Source organism: Lissotriton helveticus, chromosome 4_1 (genome assembly GCF_964261635.1).
Source record: "Lissotriton helveticus chromosome 4_1, aLisHel1.1, whole genome shotgun sequence".
NCBI lineage: Eukaryota > Metazoa > Chordata > Amphibia > Caudata > Salamandridae > Lissotriton > Lissotriton helveticus.
In genome coordinates, this window is record NC_136063.1 from 1,068,569,126 (window position 1) to 1,068,588,923 (window position 19,798).

A 19,798-nucleotide genomic window follows, 5' to 3' on the forward strand; every position below is an offset into this window, starting at 1 on the left:
ATCCCAAACTACCCCTGGGGATGCTGAGCCTCTAGTAATATCCCATAAGTATTTTATACAGGCTTCCATATGTTTCTGATAACCCCCATCCTTTAATAGAATACGTTCGAAAGTCCACTGCATACTCCTGCTCTGAGCCATAGGTATATTAAATCTTAACACCAGGGGGCTATGATCTGAAATAATCCTAGGTTATTTTTCCACTTGGACACCAGGGATTAAGGATTTAGAGATTAAAAAGTAGTCCAGTCTGACCAGAATACTGTGGGGGGCGGAGAAAAAAGTACTACCATCCAGAAAAGGATGTCGCTTCACCCATGGGTCAACTAAAGAGTTATGCTGAGCCATATTGGCTAATGCACTGTATGTCCTTTTCTTTCTCCCTGCATAACTCCCGCCCGGTTCTGTAAACGAACTTTCTGGGTCATGGATGTTGAAGTCCCCACAACATACAATGGGCTCTGGCCACAAGGCAAACTCTGTATCCATAAACTGCCAAACATCAGGATCATCATCAGTGGAGCCATATATTGTAACTAAAGTGAAGTTTACTCCTTTGAAAACTATTTCCACTATAACCCACCTACCCCATTGATCTTCCTTTTTCCTACGAACCACTACATCCCTATTCCTCCCCAGAATTGCCACCCCTCTGGTCCTGGTTCCTTGTTTCGTAGCTGCTAATACTGGAAACCCCAACTGTCCCAATAGATATACTTGTATTGCTTCTATATGGGTCTCCTGAAGACATACCAAGTCTAGGTGTAGAGCTCTCAGTAAACCTGCTACTTTCAATCTCTTATTGGAATCATTGAGACCACATACATTAATTGACGCAATCTTACCAGACATTAAAAGAAATCAAACAAGTCTCTGCTCGTAAACTATCCTGCTGCAGAAAAAAAATAAACAAATCTATGAAAACAACATCTTACGATCTTTATGTGCTGTCTGTACTGCCTGTACTGTACCTGACACCCAATCAAAATGTGTGTTATTGCGCCGGAAAAAACAGTCATTCTAACCGTTTTTAAAACCCCCAGCCCCCTCCCTTGCCTTCCCTCCCCTGCTACCCCCACCCCCCCCCCGCTACAGGCAAATAGGTCATATATGACCTATACGTGACCGTTTTTGGATTGCGTCAGTCGCACCCCTCCCCCAACACCACTCTCCTGCTGATAGCCCCCTCCAAAAGAAAACACCCCTCATGGCCCTATGCTCCCTTTAAACTTAGTGTTTCTACTCAACTACCCAACCATCCTTCAATTCAATACAATTTATTCCCTATGCCTCTTATTTTTTCAGCTCATCCATGTACTGCTGAGCTTTAATTTCTGATAGAAACATACTGACTCTCCCATTCGTGACAACTTTCAACTTGGCAGGAAACAAGAGATATGCCTCCGAACCCAGAGCCTGAAATTGTGAAATCATCTGCCTCAGCCTCCACCTTCTTTCAACCGTCACATGACAAAAATCCGGCCTGGCAAAGAATGTGGTTCCCTCAAAAGATCTCTTATTATCAGGTCTCGCCTTTTCAATAATTTCTTGCCGTAACAAAAAATTCCCTACGTAAACTAAGATAGCTCTTGGGAAGGGCGGCTGGCCTCCTCCTTCTGCGCCGTGCGTTTTCTTCTGAGTGAAAGGAAACCTATGGGCCCTCTGGTACTCCCTGTCCCACTGCCACTGGGACTCCGGTAAAGCCCCTTCAAGTAAGTTAATCACATAGCGCCTGGTATCCTGCCCTTCCAGCCTCTCTGCCACACCCAAGAGTCTAATGTTGTTACGCCTTTGTCTATTTTCAAAATCCTCCATTTTCCACTGGAGGTCTTTGACATCTTTTCCTGTGTTGTATTAAAAGATTGCCAATTTCCAAGATCATCTTCAAGCTTTCCCGTTCGCTCTTCCACCTCCGTAACTCTACCGACAAGATCGTCCTAAAGTTTATTCGTCTTCTTCAGAGTCAATTGAATTTTTTTAGAATCCTGCCTTGCTTTCCGACTCACTGATCTAGCCTCGGCTTGCATTTGCTTTAACATGTTGAACAGGAGATCGAACGGGGCGCTATGCTTTGAAGACCCAGCTGGCTCCTCTTCCTGATAGGTTTGGGAGGTTGCTGAGTAATCCCACAGAAGCCGTTTCTCCGTACCCCCTGGGGAAGCTGCCAACCGTCTACTCTGGTTTTATTGTCGTTTTATTTAGTAGTATCATTGCCCAAGTCAGTCCCCGAAGAACTAGAGCCTGACAAAAAATCCTCGTCTGCTCCGCCCTCTTCTTCTGAAGTCTCCTCACTGGGCTGAGCTGAGTCAGAATCTTCATTTAAAGAATAAAAATGCTCCCCTTCCACTGAGCCCATATCGCCCTTTTTTTTTTAAAGATTCCTGAGTTCCAGAGCTCCCAGCGGAGTACAGTTCCTTATTGAGAAGACTAACTGAGCTCCCCCATGTGGCCTTAGCATTCTTTGAGGCACGCAGCTCTTCCTCTAATGACATAATCGCACTCAACATGTCAGCACTCCCAGTCTCACCTTTGAATGCGCTCCCCACCATGTCCGGCATCGCGTCTCCCAAAGATGACTCTACAGCTACATCCCTCTGCTGTTGCTCTCTTTCTGCCTCCTGGGGTCCAGAAACCACGCTTCCATGACTAGCAGCGCTCTGGCTAGGCAATTGCCTAGCAACGATTGGGGAAGCGTTCTGTACGTCCACAGCGTCCTCGAGGACGCCTACACCATCGCTGCATCCTCCAGGACTGAGCTTCTTTGAAGTTTCGTTGTTTTGCCCTGCTGATCGCACGGTGGTAAAGACCTCCGATAAGGTAGGCTGCCTGAAAGAGGTTTCTTTTACTTTATTCTTATTCGACCTTTCGGCAAATTTCCCCGGCAGCGCCGAATGCGTCTCAGCAGGGCTGCTCGTACCGGTCCCGGAGACCGCGCTGGGCTTCCCCCGTAGCTCTGTCTTCTTTTTCTGCTGCGGGGCCACCGTTTTCTTTATTGCCCCTGGATTCTTTGCTGGGAGCGTAGCCTGTTCAGAAGAGACGTTTTTCCCCCCTGTGTCTGCTTGCTCTTTTAACTTCTCTTTTTCTTTACCTTTATCGTTTTTTGCAGAGCGCGGGGGCATTTTGGCCAGCTGTTGGTGCTGCATTCTTTTGGAGCCGAGGGAGCTCATAATATTATAAAGCCTTCTTTTAAACCAGAGCAGCTCCGCTGAGAGTCGTTTCTTGAGGCTACACCGACAAAAGGTGTACAACGTGCTTGCCACCAGCATTCAAAAACCTTGGGGGGTCATTTCACCGATCACAAAGCAATCATCTTGTGATGAAGGGAGATAGGTCTGAATGCGACCTCTCAGCACAACCCGTCCGCGGCCATCTTGCCCCGCCTGAGTTTCACTTGTGACGAAAAGCGCTGTCGAGCTATAGCTACCTTAGAAACTTCAGCGTGCAAAACTGATGACGTTGCACTTCGGAGGCAAACAGATTTAACTAGGTTCTCCCCACATTTGAAAGAGATCGTGTGCCACCTCCGACAGGAGACATAATTTGTGATCTGCTAGGCATTGACGGCTGAGTTTGTCCACCCTGGAGTTCAATGAACCTGCCAGGTGTCGAAGCACCTGGGTTATGCAATGCTGTTTCAGCCATGTCCAGAGACGCAGGGCCTCTTGGCAAAGGGTCCATGACCCCACCCCATCATGTTTGTTGCAGTAACACATGGCGGTGGTGTTGTCCATGAACACCTGCACTAACCTCCCCTTGACAGAGGGAAGAAATGCTTTTAATGCCAACCGAATCGCTCAAACATCAACCAAAGAAACCAGTGTCTTCTGATCTCCACCTCTCCCAGATGGCCGTCCCATCTAAGGAGCGACACATCTGTCACCAATGTGTGATCTGGTTGGGGAAGGAAGAGTGGGTCTGCCTTCGACCCAGTGGCGGTTCATAAAACACCACTGCAGATCTCTTGCAGTTCCTTCCGAGATCTAGATCATGTTGGTGAGATTTCCTTGATGCTGTGCCCATTGGAACTTCAGGTCCCACTGCAGAGCCTGCATACGCCACCTGATGCAGAAGGCCATTAGGCCCAGCAGCCTCAAAGTCAGCCTCACCGAAATCCAGCATAGAGGCAGAAACATAGGAATCATAACCTGAATATCCTGGACTCGCTGCCTGGGAGGATAAGCCTGAAACTGTACTGTGTCCAGAACACCTCCTATTAAATCACCATAAGGGTTGTCCGGATTAGTGTAGGGTGCTTCACTTGAATATATGCGCACCATATACTAAGCCAGCCTCCTACATTTGTTTATTAGTTTTATGAATTGCTGCTTGTTACCTAGGTCCCTTCAGAATGTTGTAGCAGAAAAGAACAAAACATTAAAAATATGAAAGTTCGAACAGCAAGTAGGCTGTAGCCGACCAGGTGCTGTACCTGGATCTGACATTCTTCACTTGTTCCCATGAAGTGGTTAGACTTGTTGAAGACCTGATTAAAAAGCTAGGTTTTTAGGAGTTTCTTAAAGTAAAGGTAACACCCTTTCATGCTGAATCAAGAGTAAATAATATTCCAGAGTTCCAGACTCTGAACAACCAAGAACCTTCCACTGTACTTAAGTCTGTTAAAGAAATGTTGTTGGATCAGATAACCGGAGGAGTATCACAGGTTGCTGGCTGGATTAAAATGGTAAGGTTGTTTCTTAAGCTAACCTCCACCTTTGCCCTGTGTCGTTTGTGCAATGTTTTTACTCAAACCTGAATACAACTTGGAACTCGTGGATAGGTTCCAGGGGTGCCTTGACTTGACTTTATATAAGCAGGCACATTCTACCAAGTTTCACTCTTTAAATGATTTCTTTACGACTGCAGTGGAGACTACACTTCACCCCAATAGATCAACACACTGAGCAAGGGAACTAACTTCCAACCTAGACCTTACAACTCCGCCGCTGGCGCCGACCCCCATGGTGTCGCTCCCGACGCTGTCCCCGGATAACGCCGTCCCTGGTTTCAGCCCTGGTCCTGGTCCAGCGTTGGAGTGACGCTGCTCGGCGCCATCTCCGGCGTTGATATGTGAGCCCTTCACCTATGACCCGGCTCCGTCATTTATGCCTGTTTATCAGAACACGGATGACGGGGAGGACTGGGAGGGGTCTGAGGACCCTCTGGCACAGCAGTTCCAGTTAGGTCAGGACTGGGCAGATGAGCTAGGGGAGGCCAGTGGTCTAGACACTTCGCCTGACACTGGATTTTATCTCGAAAAAACAACAGTTGATGGACAGAATGCAGAACAATGTCATACATTCACCCCAGTACAGGGATCTGGGCCTAAATCCATCGTTTTTTTGCACTCCACACCACCCCAGTTCAGACATGGCCATATGCAAATCAGCCTTGACCCTGTGCCTCATGGGAACAGTCGAGCCCGAACTGCCAAGCCATGTCTTTCCTGGACCGGAATCAAGCATCCTAGGACCTGTTTCTGGCTATCAGCCGTCTTCAGCCAGGATAGCTTGACTCCAGTGGTGTGGAGAGCATGGAACTCACGTCTGAGCATACCCATCCCACTCAGGATGACAAATGCAAAAACAGTTGATGGACAGAATGCAGAACAATGTCATACATTCACCCCAGTACAGAGATCTGGGCCTAAATCCATCGTTGTTTTTGCACTCCACACCACCCTAGTTCAGACATGTCCATATGCAAATCAGCCTTGACCCTGTGCCTCGTGGGAACATTCCAGCCCGAACTGCCAAGCCATGTCTTTCCTGGACCGGAATCAAGCATCCTAGGACCAGTTTCTGGCTATCAGCCGTCTTCAGCCAGGATAGCTTGACTCCAGTGGTGGGGAGAGCATGGGACTCACGTCTGAGCATACCCATCCCACTCGGGGTGGCAAATGCAAAAACAACAGTTGATGGACAGAATGCAAAACAATGTCATACATTCACCCCAGTACAGAGATCTGGGCCTGAATCCATCTTTTTTTGCACTCCACACCACCCCAGTTCAGACATGGCCATATACAAATCAGCCTTGACCCTGTGCCTCATGGGAACAGTCCAGCCCGAACTGCCAAGACATGTCTTTCCTGGACCGGAATCAAGCATCCTAGGACCGGTTTCTGGCTATCAGCCGTCTCCAGCCAGGATAGCTTGACTCCAGTGGTGTGGAGAGCATGGGACTCACGTCTGAGCATACCCATCCCACTCGGGGTGACAAATGCAAAAACAACAGTTGATGGACAGAATGCAGAACAATGTCATACATTCACCCCAGTACAGAGATCTGGGCCTAAATCCATCGTTTTTTTGCACTCCACACCACCCCAGTTCAGACATGGCCATATGCAAATCAGCCTTGACCCTGTGCCCCATGGGAACAGTCCAGTCCGAACTGCCAAGCCATGTCTTTCCTGGACCGGAATCAAGCATCCTAGGGCCGGTTTCTGGCTATCAGCCGTCTTCAGCCAGGATAGCTTGACTCCAGTGGTGTGGAGAGCTTGGTACTCACGTCTGAGCATACCCATCCCACTTGGGGTGACAAATGCAAAAACAACAGTGGATGGACAGAATGCAGAACATTGTCATTCATTCACCCCAGTACAGAGATCTGGGCCTAAATCCATCTTTTTTTGCACTCCACACCACCCCAGTTCAGACATGGCCATATGCAAATCAGCCTTGACCCTGTGCCTCATGGGAACAGTCCAGCCCGAACTGCCAAGCCATGTCTTTCCTGGACCGGAATCAAGCATCCTAGGACCGGTTTCTGGCTATCAGCCGTCTTCAGCCAGGATAGCTTGTTTCCAGTGGCGTGGAGAGCATGGGACTCACGTCTGAGCATAGCCATCCCACTCGGGATGACCAATGCAAAAACAATTGATGGACAGAATGCAGAACAATGTAATACATTCACCCTAGTACAGAGACCTGGGCCTAAATCCATCATTTCTTTTGCACTCCACACCACCCCAGTTCATACATGGCCATATGCAAATCAGCCTTGACCCTGTGCCTCATGGGAACATTCCAGCCCGAACTGCCAAGCCATGTTTTTCCTGGACCGGAATCAAGCATCCTAGGACCGGTTTCTGGCTATCAGCTGTCTTCAGCCAGGATAGCTTGACTCCAGTGGTGGGGAGAGCATGCGACTCACATCTGAGCATACCCATCCCACTCGGGGTGAGAAATGCAAAAACAACAGTTGATGGACAGACTGCAGAACAATGTCATACTTTCACCCCAGTACAGAGATCTGGGCCTAAATCCATCATTTTTTTGCACTCCACACCACCCCAGTTCAGACATGGCCATATGCAAATCAGCCTTGACCCTGTGCCTCATGGGAACAGTCCAACCCGAACTGCCAAGCCATGTCTTTCCTGGACCGTAATCAAGCATCCTAGGACCGGTTTCTGGCTATCAGCCCTCTTCAGCCAGTATAGCTTGACTCCAGTGGTGTGGAGAGCTTGGGACTCACGTCTGAGCATACCATCCCACTCGGGGTGACAAATGCAAAAACAACAGTTGATGGATAGAATGCAGAACAATGTCATACATTCACCCCAGTACAGAGATCTGGGTCTAAATCCATCGTTTTTTTGCACTCCACACCACCCCAGTTCATACATGGCCATATGCAAATCAGCCTTGACCCTGTGCCTCATGGGAACATTCCAGCCCGAACTGCCAAGCCATGTTTTTCCTGGACCGGAATCAAGCATCCTAGGACCGGTTTCTGGCTATCAGCTGTCTTCAGCCAGGATAGCTTGACTCCAGTGGTGGGGAGAGCATGCGACTCACATCTGAGCATACCCATCCCACTCGGGGTGAGAAATGCAAAAACAACAGTTGATGGACAGACTGCAGAACAATGTCATACTTTCACCCCAGTACAGAGATCTGGGCCTAAATCCATCATTTTTTTGCACTCCACACCACCCCAGTTCAGACATGGCCATATGCAAATCAGCCTTGACCCTGTGCCTCATGGGAACAGTCCAACCCGAACTGCCAAGCCATGTCTTTCCTGGACCGTAATCAAGCATCCTAGGACCGGTTTCTGGCTATCAGCCCTCTTCAGCCAGTATAGCTTGACTCCAGTGGTGTGGAGAGCTTGGGACTCACGTCTGAGCATACCATCCCACTCGGGGTGACAAATGCAAAAACAACAGTTGATGGATAGAATGCAGAACAATGTCATACATTCACCCCAGTACAGAGATCTGGGTCTAAATCCATCGTTTTTTTGCACTCCACACCACCCCAGTTCAGACATGGCCATATGCAAATCAGCCTTGACCCTGTGCCTCATGGGAACAGTCCAGCCCGAACTGCCAAGCCATGTCTTTCCTGGACCGGAATCAAGCATCCTAGGACCGGTTTCTGGCTATCAGCCGTCTTCAGCCAGGATAGTTTGACTCCAGTGGTGTGGAGAGCATGGGACTCCTGTCTGAGCATACCCATCCCACTCGGGGTGACAAATGCAAAAACAACAGTTGATGGACAGAATGCAGAACAATGTCATACATTCACCCCAGTACAGAGATCTGGGCCTAAATCCATCGTTTTTTTGCACTCTACCCCAGTTGGTCTCCTCCTTCGGTGGCTACGGAGGAGGGTGCTACTGATGCCGTGGTGCTGCGCAAGACTTGAGCTCCCTGCAGCGGCCGTGAGGACTAACTTTCTCACCAAGGTGCATCAACCCCCAGGAAGCTCTTCGGAGACTCTGCTGCAGTTTAATAAGGCCCTCACCGTCGTTCTGATGGGCACTTGGTCCAAGCCCACCACAATCTCTCCTGTGGATCGGAACGTGGCCCGGCGCCACCGCCCAGCTCCGGCGACCCCTGCTTTCTGTTTGCACAACCCACCCCTGAGAGTTTGGTTATCCAGGCCTCCACGTTCCAAACCGCCTTCCCGACCGCACCTCTGGACCGGTAATCCAAAAGGATGGAACAGTTTGTCAAGAAACTGTTTTCCTCACTCAGTCTTGGGTTGTGGTCCATTAATACCGCATGCCTTTTGAACCGTTACACCCAATCTCTGTGGGATACAGTGGCAGAAGTGCTGCCCCAGTGTCCAGAGGAGGCCAGGACACGGCTCCCCCAGGCTCTTGCTGAGGGGCGAGATGCCATTGTGCACCTGAACCAATTTGCACATTGTGCAATCTGCAACCAAGACTCCTTTGAGCTCCCCAGCGAGGACGTGCTAAATTAGCACCATCGCCACACCCTGACCCTGCTTCCATTCCACCGAGAAGTTGTGACCCCCACCGGCGCATCCTCATGCAGAGCTATGGACCCTTGGAGCCCCTCCAAGAACCCGAATCTCGACGGAAAGCAATTGCGTGCCGCTCAAAGATTCGGTTTGTGACACTCATTAATCACGGAAGTATCGACACTCCCGACCGAATTGTGGCTTCATTGTTTGACACCAGGCAATTGTTAAATTCTAGTCCTGATGATGATCCCTCTAATTTATGAGCATGGGATTGAAACGTCGGCGACTTTTTAAATAGTACCATAAATGTCCATTGTGTATAATTATTAAGATACTATTTGGCAGTGCTTGCTGTACCATACATCTGGGTGCAAGCCACCTTGGCTCTAAAGTTTTTGCCTGTTGTTTCGTTTGTCTACACTGCTCCATACTTTGTTTTTCCGTACTTCCCTCCTAAATGTTAGGTACAGGACTGTGCCTTGTTATAATTGTTTGTGCGTTTATTCGTGACTCTATTTGAAACATTGTCTAAATAAAATTCCATGTACTAATCCATTGGGCATTGGAGAAATATATAGTACCCATCATGGTCTATATGAATTTTTCATTAAAATTTCTTGTTTGCTCAAGACCGTTGTTTTCTGAAATAATGAGGGGCGAGATGCAGCACAATATTCCATTCAATGTGGACTTGACACCACAGACTCGCTGAGCAGAGCAATTGCAACGACGGTGGTGACAGTGGTGATTCGTCGCCACGCCTGGCTGAGGTCCACGAACTTTTCAGGGGGTGTCCAGAACACTCTCATGGACATGCCCTTTGATGGCCGTCACCTTTTTGGCGACAAAGCAGATAGCGTGCTGGAGCGCTTTAAGGACTCCAGGACTACGGCCAAGTGCTTGGGCCTGTCGGCCCAGCGCCAGCAAACTTCTGCTTTTCGCCCCTTTCGTGGCCTAGGAAGGGGCGCCCCCGCAAGTTCATCCAGCCATAGGCCGCAGAACCAGCCTCAACGCGGTCGCGGACGTGCATTCCGCCGTGGGGGAGCAGGGGGACAGGGAGCCGGTCAGTCCACATCCGCTTCCGCAGCATCTGCCTCAAAGCCTTCGTAGTCCGAGCTTTCAGGCCCATTCCACGCCAGTGGGAGGCAGAGTTCCCCATCACCTGCTCCACTGGCGTACCATCACTTCAGACAGGTGGGTGCTGCAAATCGTCCGAAGGGGCAACTCCCTCCCCTTCGAGACTACCCCTCCAGCCATGCCACCGCAGTACCACCACATTTCGGGGGATCACTTGCAACTTCTGCAGGAGGAAGTTACGGCGCTCTAGGCCAAGGGGGCCATCAAGCGCGTTCCTGGCCCAGAAGTAGGATGGGGTTGTTACTCCCACTACTTTCTGGTACTCAAGAAGGGCAAAGGGGGCCTATGCCCCATCTTGGACCTCAGGAGCGTCAACGTCTTCCTCCGGAAAGAGAAGTTCAAGATGCTGACGTTAGCTCAGGTTTTGGCTGCCCTGGAGACTGGATGGTAGCGTTGGACTTGCAGGACGCTTATTTCCATATTCCCGTCCTGCCGGCCCACCGGCGTCACCTGCGGTTCATGGTAGGCCACGAGGCCTTTCATTTTACCCTGTACCCCTTCGGCCTCACCAGTGCCCCTCGCTTGGGTGTTCACGAAAGTGATGCCGGTGGTCGCAGCTCATCTGCGCAGATTAGGAGTTCCGATCTTCCCCTATCTCGATGACTGGTTGTTGAAGGCTGGCTCGCCCCAAGCAGTCCTCTTCCCACCTCCAGACTACGGCTGACCTCCTGCATTTGCTGGGGTTCACCATCAACGTGCCAAAGTCACATCTGAGTCCCAGAAGGTCCTCGTCATCGGAGTGGTTCTGGACTCGGCGTAGTTTTGGGTTTATCCTCCCGAACAGCGGGTTCGGGATATTCAGGCTCTGATTCCGATCTTTCAGCCTTTATCCTGAGTTTCGGTCAGGATGGCCCTGCGGCTTCTGGGTCTGATGGCCTCCTGCATCCTGCTGGTACATCACACCAGGTGGCGAATGCGGGCTCTCCAGTCGGACCTGAAGTTCCAGTGGGCACACCATCAGGGCAACCGGTCCAACCACGTCTTGATCTCAGAGGGCACTGCAAGACAGTTGCAGTGGTGGCTCGCGTTCCGCGATTTGGTCAGCGGCAGATCCCTCTCCCTACCCCAACCAGAGCATACAGTGGTGACGGATTCGTCCCTCCTGGGATGGTGGGACCACATGGGAGAGGCGGAGATCAGAAGCATCTGGTCTCCGGCGTACTGCTGACGAAAAATCTTTCCGGATCCAGCCTGAAGCCTGGGGATATTCTGAGGTAAGGAATCTAACTAACTAATGTTTCTTACAGATATATCGTTACCAAAGGTAAGTAACTTGTGCATTAGGACTGGAGTCTCTAATGACTAGGATCGCAGTCATGATATCCTCTGACACAAAATTGTCACCTTCATCCAGTGCAATACACTGTCCAAGTACAAAGCAATGTTGGTTGGTTTATCTGGGTTGTTTATGAAGTGGTTGTGTTTGGCATATGCATATATTTCGAAATTCACCTGGTACTGCTCAGGTAGGTATGACAGGCCCCATGTAGATATTGAAAAAAGTGATTGTTGAGGAATGACACACACCTCTCAGCGTATGGACTATTGACTTGATATTATCCTGACCTTTTTGTAATTAGTGAAGAATGTTTGGACCCATTGTATTGTACTAGGTGCCTGTCCAGTGTTTGAGCCTTTCCAGGACTAATGTGCTCTCGTGTTCACTTACTCACTTACTCACTCTGTTGAAATGTATCTACCTTTTTAATACATTATTTTTTACTTTTAAGGGTTTCTTAACAATTAATGATAACTTATGAATTTTAAAGCTTATTCCGGATTATTGTGTATTCTAATGAATATTTTTATCATTCTGATCTTATGTTGTTGATAAAAGCATGAGGTATTGATCGGAAAATGAATCTCTCAAATGGATGAAGTTTTACTTAAATGCATATCCTAACTAACTGTATATTCTTGATTATGTTCATTGATAGAATATATATGAACCATAGTTTAAAAAAATATATTGTTTCTCTATAGGAACTTTGCAACAAAGGTGGTCATGCATTATGTACCAAGAGCTCAATGGTAGAGGAAGCAGCCAATGAACTGATTAACATGTTGCTGGATATGGAAGATCAGTTGAATAAAGATGAGGAAAAATCTAGGAGTAGAAGCAAATCCAACACTTTGAGTGAAGTTAATGAGAATGGAGGTAAGAGAATACATGGTGCTCGTTCAATTGTGATCTTTAATATTTTTGTACTTGCAATCTGAACATTTTTCTTAGACTAGTGAAAGTGATATAATTAAGATAAGATGTACCAATCCCATGGATCTCAGTGTTTATATGAGCTGTGATAATCTGTGCATTCACACAACTTGGGGTGAACAAGTGTTCCTTTTTTCAAGTATGTATTGCAACCACAATTGTGTTTTACAAACATTGTTTCTATTCTGCACCAATAGGTTACAAATGTATTGAATTTTGATCCAATTTTGATGTTATATATTTGTTTTCTAGCACACTGTTAAGCAATTCCTTGGCCTGTTTGTGGCTATTTGTGGCATACATAATGCCAAAGGACATTATGTACACGTTCAACACATAGTTACATAAATATTCACTATATATTAATTTGATATTATAATTAATAAAAAACGGAATACACTATTTACAGAATCCGCAATCTAGGAATATATATTAGGACTGCTGTGAGATGTACTGGTGCAGAGAGAAACAGGGAATGAATTTCACATATCATTATAGCAGCCCGAGTATAAGTGAGAAGTAGCCTGTTGTTTCTTGAATGCCAGATATTTCAGAACAAGTGATGAACCACTTCTGAGACATTATTGACTGCCTTTAATTTCAACCTTTTTGTAAGATAGCGAGGAGTTCCTTTGTGTATTTAATTAGCTTTACCTTCTACAGGTAGCATTTCATGTTTGTAGAAAGGGACTGATGTGTTTGAAATAAAACACACTTATGTGTGTAAAGCTGCCTTTAGTGATGCAAGGTCCAGGGAGGACTTAGCTTGACAGTTCGGTCTGGACTTTTCCCATGAGGAACCGGGTCAAGACTGATTTGCATATGGCTGGGTCTAAACTGGGGTGGCATAGTGAGCAAAAGAACGATGGATTTAACGCCTATCTCTTTACTGGGGGTGAATGTATGATTTATTCAGCATTCCGTCCATCATTTGTTTGCGTAGCACTTTAGTGATGCAAGGAGCAGTTTCAGTGTGCCTGTTAAGAGTTTCAGCTTGAAGTCTCTCCAATCATTCTCTTGCCAGTATTGCAGAAGGATGTAGGCTCTCTTTGGCTAAGATTCTGAAGCTCTTTAAAGCAGTGAGTATGTGCCTCCTAAAGAAGATGATCAGAAGGAAACTGGCAACTTCCGTCACCTCACTATATGATGCTGCCTAGTTCACAAGGTGGAGAAACTGTGGTTAGACAGAGTATCCAACAGAAAGAGCTTTCCAGAAGCTAGGTAACTTGATACTTTTTTAATTAATTAGATTATTAGGGTGATTAAATGTAGGGTTTGACTCTATGAAAATGCCTATGGACTGAGTTAGGGTGAAGTGTTTAGTATGAGTAGTGGCAGGTAACCTGGACGCTTTTTTAACCAGGGCAGAATCTGTCTTGCAGCACGAAATACTTTTAACTGAGAAAAGACTCTCTTTGGGGCCTTTCACGGGACAAAAAAGATCATCTCTAGGGGCCATTAGTAAAGCCAAATCTCCAGTAGCAGTTCCTCAAACTATAATTTGTTCTAGCATAGACCCACTTGATGTATGTACGGTTAGCACTGTTGCTACTGAACCGAATCTTGAGGTGGGCATCGTTGAGGTGGTAAATCTGAGTGACACGAGAGGCCTGGCCACAGTACATTCCCCCAGTATAAGCACCCAGATGGTCTTGGTGGACTCACCTCAAGTACCTGTGTCAAATCTTTCTGCTGCCCTGACCTCCCAGCAAGTTCCGCCGCTAAAATTGCCTGGGGTAGTTAGAGGTGACAGAGTCACCAGATCTAAATGATCTATTTGCGAAAATGAAGCCGCGGGAGCTGCTTCTAATTCGGGGATAGATACTAATCATGAGGGGGGAACCGGGCAGACTTCTGCAAAGCGCGCAAGGGGTGGGGCAGCCATGAGGTCTAGATCCAATGCCAAATCCAAATTTAAACCTCTGACCTCAGGGGCAAGTGGTAAGCCGTCTCTGAGATCTGAAAATGGCGTGCCCGTTACCCATAATGATGATATTTTTATGGTAGGGGACCAAGGAAGCAGCCCAGATTACTGGAAGCATATAGAGACTCTAATTCCGGGGCTTTTAGTGCCTTTTATTAACAGATTGGGCGCGATTGAGGAAAAATTATCTCTTTTGACACAGGGTACTCATGTGAATGTGAATCCCGAGGTGACTAGGCGCCATAGTAATGCTGTAGGGGGGTTGTGTCCAGAAGCATCTTCCCTGTCGAGTTCTAGTGGACGAAGCAGGGACTTGAAACACGAAGTGGCGATAAATGGTGCGTTCCTGTGCACACTGATTGCGTGCAGGCTCAGCATCTTCCGTCTGGCACTGCGGGGCACACTTTGCAACTTAGAACAGCCTCCCAAGGGATGAGTGGGTTTGTTAAAACGGTGCAACCAGGTCCCCAAACTCTGCTCTTCCCAGAGTCCCCCAACAGGGAAGTTATGGCTGTTCAAGCACCACGCAGAGATGGTCCCAGATCTTCACCCCATATCCCCAACAAGCCTGCCCGGGATATTTTAGATCTTCCACCAGCGGCATGTCCTTTGGTTGTGGTCCTGGCTGGTGTTCCTGCACTAAGACCCAATCAAACTGAATCTTGGGCACAGCTGAGGAATAAAATAGCTGATTGGCTAACTAGACACAAAGGGATTAGGGCAGCCATGTTCAATAACATTATTATGGTCCGCAGAGTAGCGTGGGTGGGCCAGTCTCCCAAGAACAGTGTGGAGACTGTGAAGGACTGTGTGGTTGTTAACTTTTGGACCCCATCTGTTTCTCAAATGATCTTAAAGGCCGAGGATCATTGCCCTTTATCTTCTACCTCCATCTGGGCATTGCCACCTGGCTATTTTTACAAACCCACTAAGAGAAATTTAAACGAGGCACCCTGCTTTACTCCGAATACTAATGGGTTTGAGGTGTTATCCGAACTTGATACCCAATCAATCAATCAATCAAGAAATTTGTATAGCGCGCTACTCACCCGGAGGGTCTCAAGGCGCTTGGGGGGGGAGGTCGGCTACTGCTCGAACAGCCAGGTCTTGAGTTGCTTCCTGAAGGAGAGGTGGTCTTGGGTCAGACGGAGGTGGATGGGGAGAGAGTTTCACGTCTTGGCTGCCAGGTAGGAGAAGGATCTTCCTCCCATGGTGGCTTTTCGGATGCGTGGAACGGCGGTGAGGGCGTGGCTGGTCGATCGTAGCTGACGGGTGGGAGTGTAGAAGGTCAGGCGGTTGTTGAGGTACCTGGGGCCCAGGTCGTGGAGGACCTTATGTGCATGGGTGAGGAGTCGGAACGTGATTCTCTTGTTGACGGGGAGCCAGTGGAGGTCTCTCAGGTGTCCGAAGATGTGGCTGTGACGGGGGATGTCCAGGACGAGTCGTGCGGAGGCGTTCTGGATTCGTTGAAGTCTTTTCTGAAGTTTGGCTGTGCTTCCGGTGTAGAGGGTGTTCCCGTAGTCCAGTCGGCTGGTGACGAGGGCCTGGGTGACCGTCTTCATGGTTTCGGTGGGGATCCAGCGGAAGATCTTACGGAGCATGCGTAGGATGTTGAAACAAGATGATGAGACGGCGTTGACTTGTCTGGTCATCGAGAGTGAGGAGTCCAGGATGAATCCCAGGTTGCGTGTGTGGTCCGTTGGTTTGGGTGTGCTGCCAAGGGCCAGGGGCCACCATGAGTCGTCCCATGCAGAGGGTGAAGATCCGAGGATGAGGACTTCCGTCTTGTCTGAGTTCAGTTTCAGGCGGCTGTTCATCATCCATTCGGCTACGTCTTTCATCCCTTCGTGTAGGTTGGTTCTGGTAGTGGCTGGGTCGTTGGTGAGGGAGAGGATCAGCTGGGTGTCGTCAGCGTAGGAGATGATGTTGAAGTTGTGTTGGCGTGCGATGGCCGCGAGGGGGCTCATGTAGTCGTTGAATAGGGTGGGGCTGAGTGATGATCCTTGTGGTACGCCGCAGATGACTTTGGTCGCCTCGGATCTGAACGGGGGGAGGCGGACTCTCTGGGTTCTTCCTGCGAGGAATGAGATGATCCATTCTAGAGCCTTCTCTTGGATTCCGATGTTGCTCAGGCGCTGCACTAGGGTGCGGTGGCAGACAGTGTCGAACTCTGCGGAGAGGTCCAGGAGGATGAGGGCCGCTGTTTCCCCGTTGTCGAGCAGGGCTCAGTAGTCGTCAGTGGCTGCGATGAGGGCGGTCTCGGTGCTGTGGTTGGCTCGGAAGCCAGACTGCGAGTGGTCGAGGGATCCGTTTGTCTCGAGGAAGGCGTTGAGCTGTCTGTTGACGGTTTTCTCGATGACTTTGGCAGGAAACGGGAGGAGCGAGATGGGGCGGTAGTTCTTGAGGTCGGTGGGGTCTGCTGATGGCTTCTTCAGGAGGGCGCTGAGTTTGGCATGCTTCCAGCTCTCCGGGAAGGTGGGGGTGTTGAAGGAGCAGTTGATGATGTCCCGGAGTTAGGGTGCGATGACGGAGTCGGCCTTGTTGAAGACGTGGTGGGGGCATGGGTCGGTTGGTGATCCGGAGTGGATGGTGTTCATCGTGTGGATGGTGTCTTCGGTGCTGACTGGGGTCCAAGCGCGGAGGGTGGTGGTGGGGGGCGTTGGTTCGGTGGTTGGGTGCGTGGTCTGTGCGCCGAAGCTGTTGTGTATGTCGGCGATCTTGCTGTGGAAGATCGAGGCGAGTGAGTCGCAGAGTTCTTGCGAGGGGGTGATGTCGTTGGTTCCGGCGCTGGGGTTGGAGAGCTCTTTGACGATGCTGAAGAGTTCCTTGCTGTTGTGTGCGTTGTTGTCTAGTTGTTACTTGAATGCCGTCTTCTTGGTGGTGTGGATCAGCTGGTGGTGTTTGCGGGTGGCGTGCTTGAGGGCAGTCCTGTTGTCTGTAGACAGGTCTTTGTGCCAGGCTTTCTCGAGGGTACGGCAGTTCTTCTTGGAGTTCTTGAGATCGTCGTTGAACCAGGAGACTTTTTTGCTGCCGGGTCTGCTGGGATGGTTTTTCAGGGGTGCCAGGTCGTTGGCGCAGTTGGTGATCCACTGTGTGAGGTTGTTGGCTGCTTGGTTGGGGTTCGTTGAGCTTGCATGAGGGTTCTGGTTCAGGGATGTGGTGAGCTGGTCGGTGGTGATCTTGTTCCAGCTCCTGCGGGGAACCTGTTGCGGGTGGTGGTGAGTCGTGGTCCTTCTGAAGCTGAATTGGACGCAGCTGTGGTCTGTCCAGTGGAGTCTGGTGGAGTGGCCGAATGAGACGTACTTGCTGGAGGAGAAGACTGGGTCAAGCGTGTGGCCGGCATACCCAAGACTGATACCCAATTGCCTCGGTGAACACACCAAACCATGGGGCAATGATAGAGGGCCATACCCCTTTCGCTGTGCCTAGCATACCATCTGTGACCCCCCCACCACCGACGTGACATCTAGTTCCACCTCACATCACGTCCTCAACTCTCATCCTATTGGATGTTTACCGAAGGAACACACTCTAAAAGTCTTATCTTGGACTATTGCTGGTCTTAAGGCAAATACGGGAGACAGCAATTGGGAGTATCTTCTCGCTGGTGCCGATATTATTGCCCTTCAGGAAACTTGGAATGCCCCGATTCCTATTTTCTGGACGTTTTTTTAATGTTTTGTAATCATGCCATTCCGTCCAGTATGGGGAGAGCCAGTGGGGGCTCCTGCTCTTAGTTAACCTGAAATTAACATATAAAGACAAGTTAATGGACTCATACTCTTCAAATATTTTAGTAGTTGAACTAACAGCTAAGAACCTATCTACCCTGTTAGTCATCAACTTTTATAACTCTTTCAGTAGAAAGGAGGATTTAGAGCACCTAAGGTCTCTCTCAACTTGCTTGACGGACTACGAGTCCATTGTTGATACGCACTACCACATACTACTTCTAGGAGATTTTAATAATCATGTTTGCCCGACTGATTGTTTTTAAAATTTAGATGAGGAACATTTCCCGCAAGGGTTAATGCACTTTGAACATTCCCCTTCGGGAATCTTTCTAGAGAGTCTCTTATCTGACCATAATTTGATCTGCCCAACTCAGCGGTACACGTCATCCCCCATACCTACGTACACTGGCCATGGCCATCATAGCACCATTGACTACATTTTAGTCTCTGGTTCTAAGGCGAACTGCTTAGGTATATTTGAGGTAACGGATAATTGCCTAAGCGATCACAACCCACTCACACTGAATCTTAATATCTGTGCCAGTGACAAAGTTAGCCCTTTGGCCCACATAAGCAATATTAATATTGCGCAAAAAAGATCAAGCTCGCCGGCTAAGATGGGATTCAATTACCCCTGACAGTTTTATTGAAAGCCTAACCGGTGTCTGCACAGAGGAGTTTTGTATCTGTGCAGACCATGATGCCGATCCTGCAATAGTCCTGGATGCCTTTGATCGTATTACAAAACAAGTGGCGGCTAACTTGACAGTTGCTTGCAAAACCAGACCTTTAAAACATAAAAAATGGTTTGATGATACTTTTACTAGAGCCCAGAAAGCTCTTATGGATGAGCTAAATGGGAAACCAAGACATGCAGACAGGATTAAGGATGCAAGGAAGGCATAAAAAATTGTTGTAGGGAGTAGGAAGAAACACCTAAGAGAGATGGCTAGGGAAGAGCTAAGCCAAGCTAGTGTCTTATCAAATAGCTCCAGGTTCTGGAGCATGGTGAACAGTCCTACTTTTGATGAATCATCTAATCTTTTTTTAGACTGCCACATACCCCCTGAGAAATGGGTACAAAACTTTGGGGGTGTTTACAGTGATGTTAGTCAAGGTTCTCTAGGTTGGACAGTGGACAGTGGGTGTGTCTCGTCCTCTTTGCATTTTACCCAGGATGAAGTATTAGAAGCAATTGGGTCAATATCAAGGGGGTAAGCGCCGGGCCCTAACGTTCCAGCTGACCTTTATAGAGCGATCCTATCTATGGTCTAAAATTTTAACTCAGGTTTTTAATGCAGCTGCCCAGGTTGGCATTCCCCTGTCTTGGGCCAAAGCAGTTATTATTCCAATTTTCAAAAAGGGAGCCAGAGATGACCCGGCCTGTTACAGGTCAATATCTCTCTTGGACTCCGCGGCCAAAATTATGGGGAAAGTTGTCCTTGCTCGACTAACGGATTGGTTGGATCAAAATAATATCATCTCAGTTCTCCAATACAGGTTTAGGCAGAGCAAAGGTACCGTGGGTCAATGTCTCAATCTTCGTTTAATAATTGGAAAGTACATGGTC

At 48.5% G+C, this 19,798-nt stretch overlaps 1 protein-coding gene across 1 annotated transcript in view; it reads left to right on the plus strand.

The window, feature by feature from the left end:
* DNAH5 (dynein axonemal heavy chain 5) overlaps positions 1-19,798 on the plus strand; it is a 5,174,212-nt gene that overhangs the window by 1,092,627 nt on the left and 4,061,787 nt on the right. Inside the window, exon 18 of the mRNA XM_078687662.1 lies at positions 12,339-12,513. Coding sequence (XP_078543788.1) covers positions 12,339-12,513 — 175 coding nt within the window. The remainder of the gene's footprint in view (positions 1-12,338; positions 12,514-19,798) is intronic.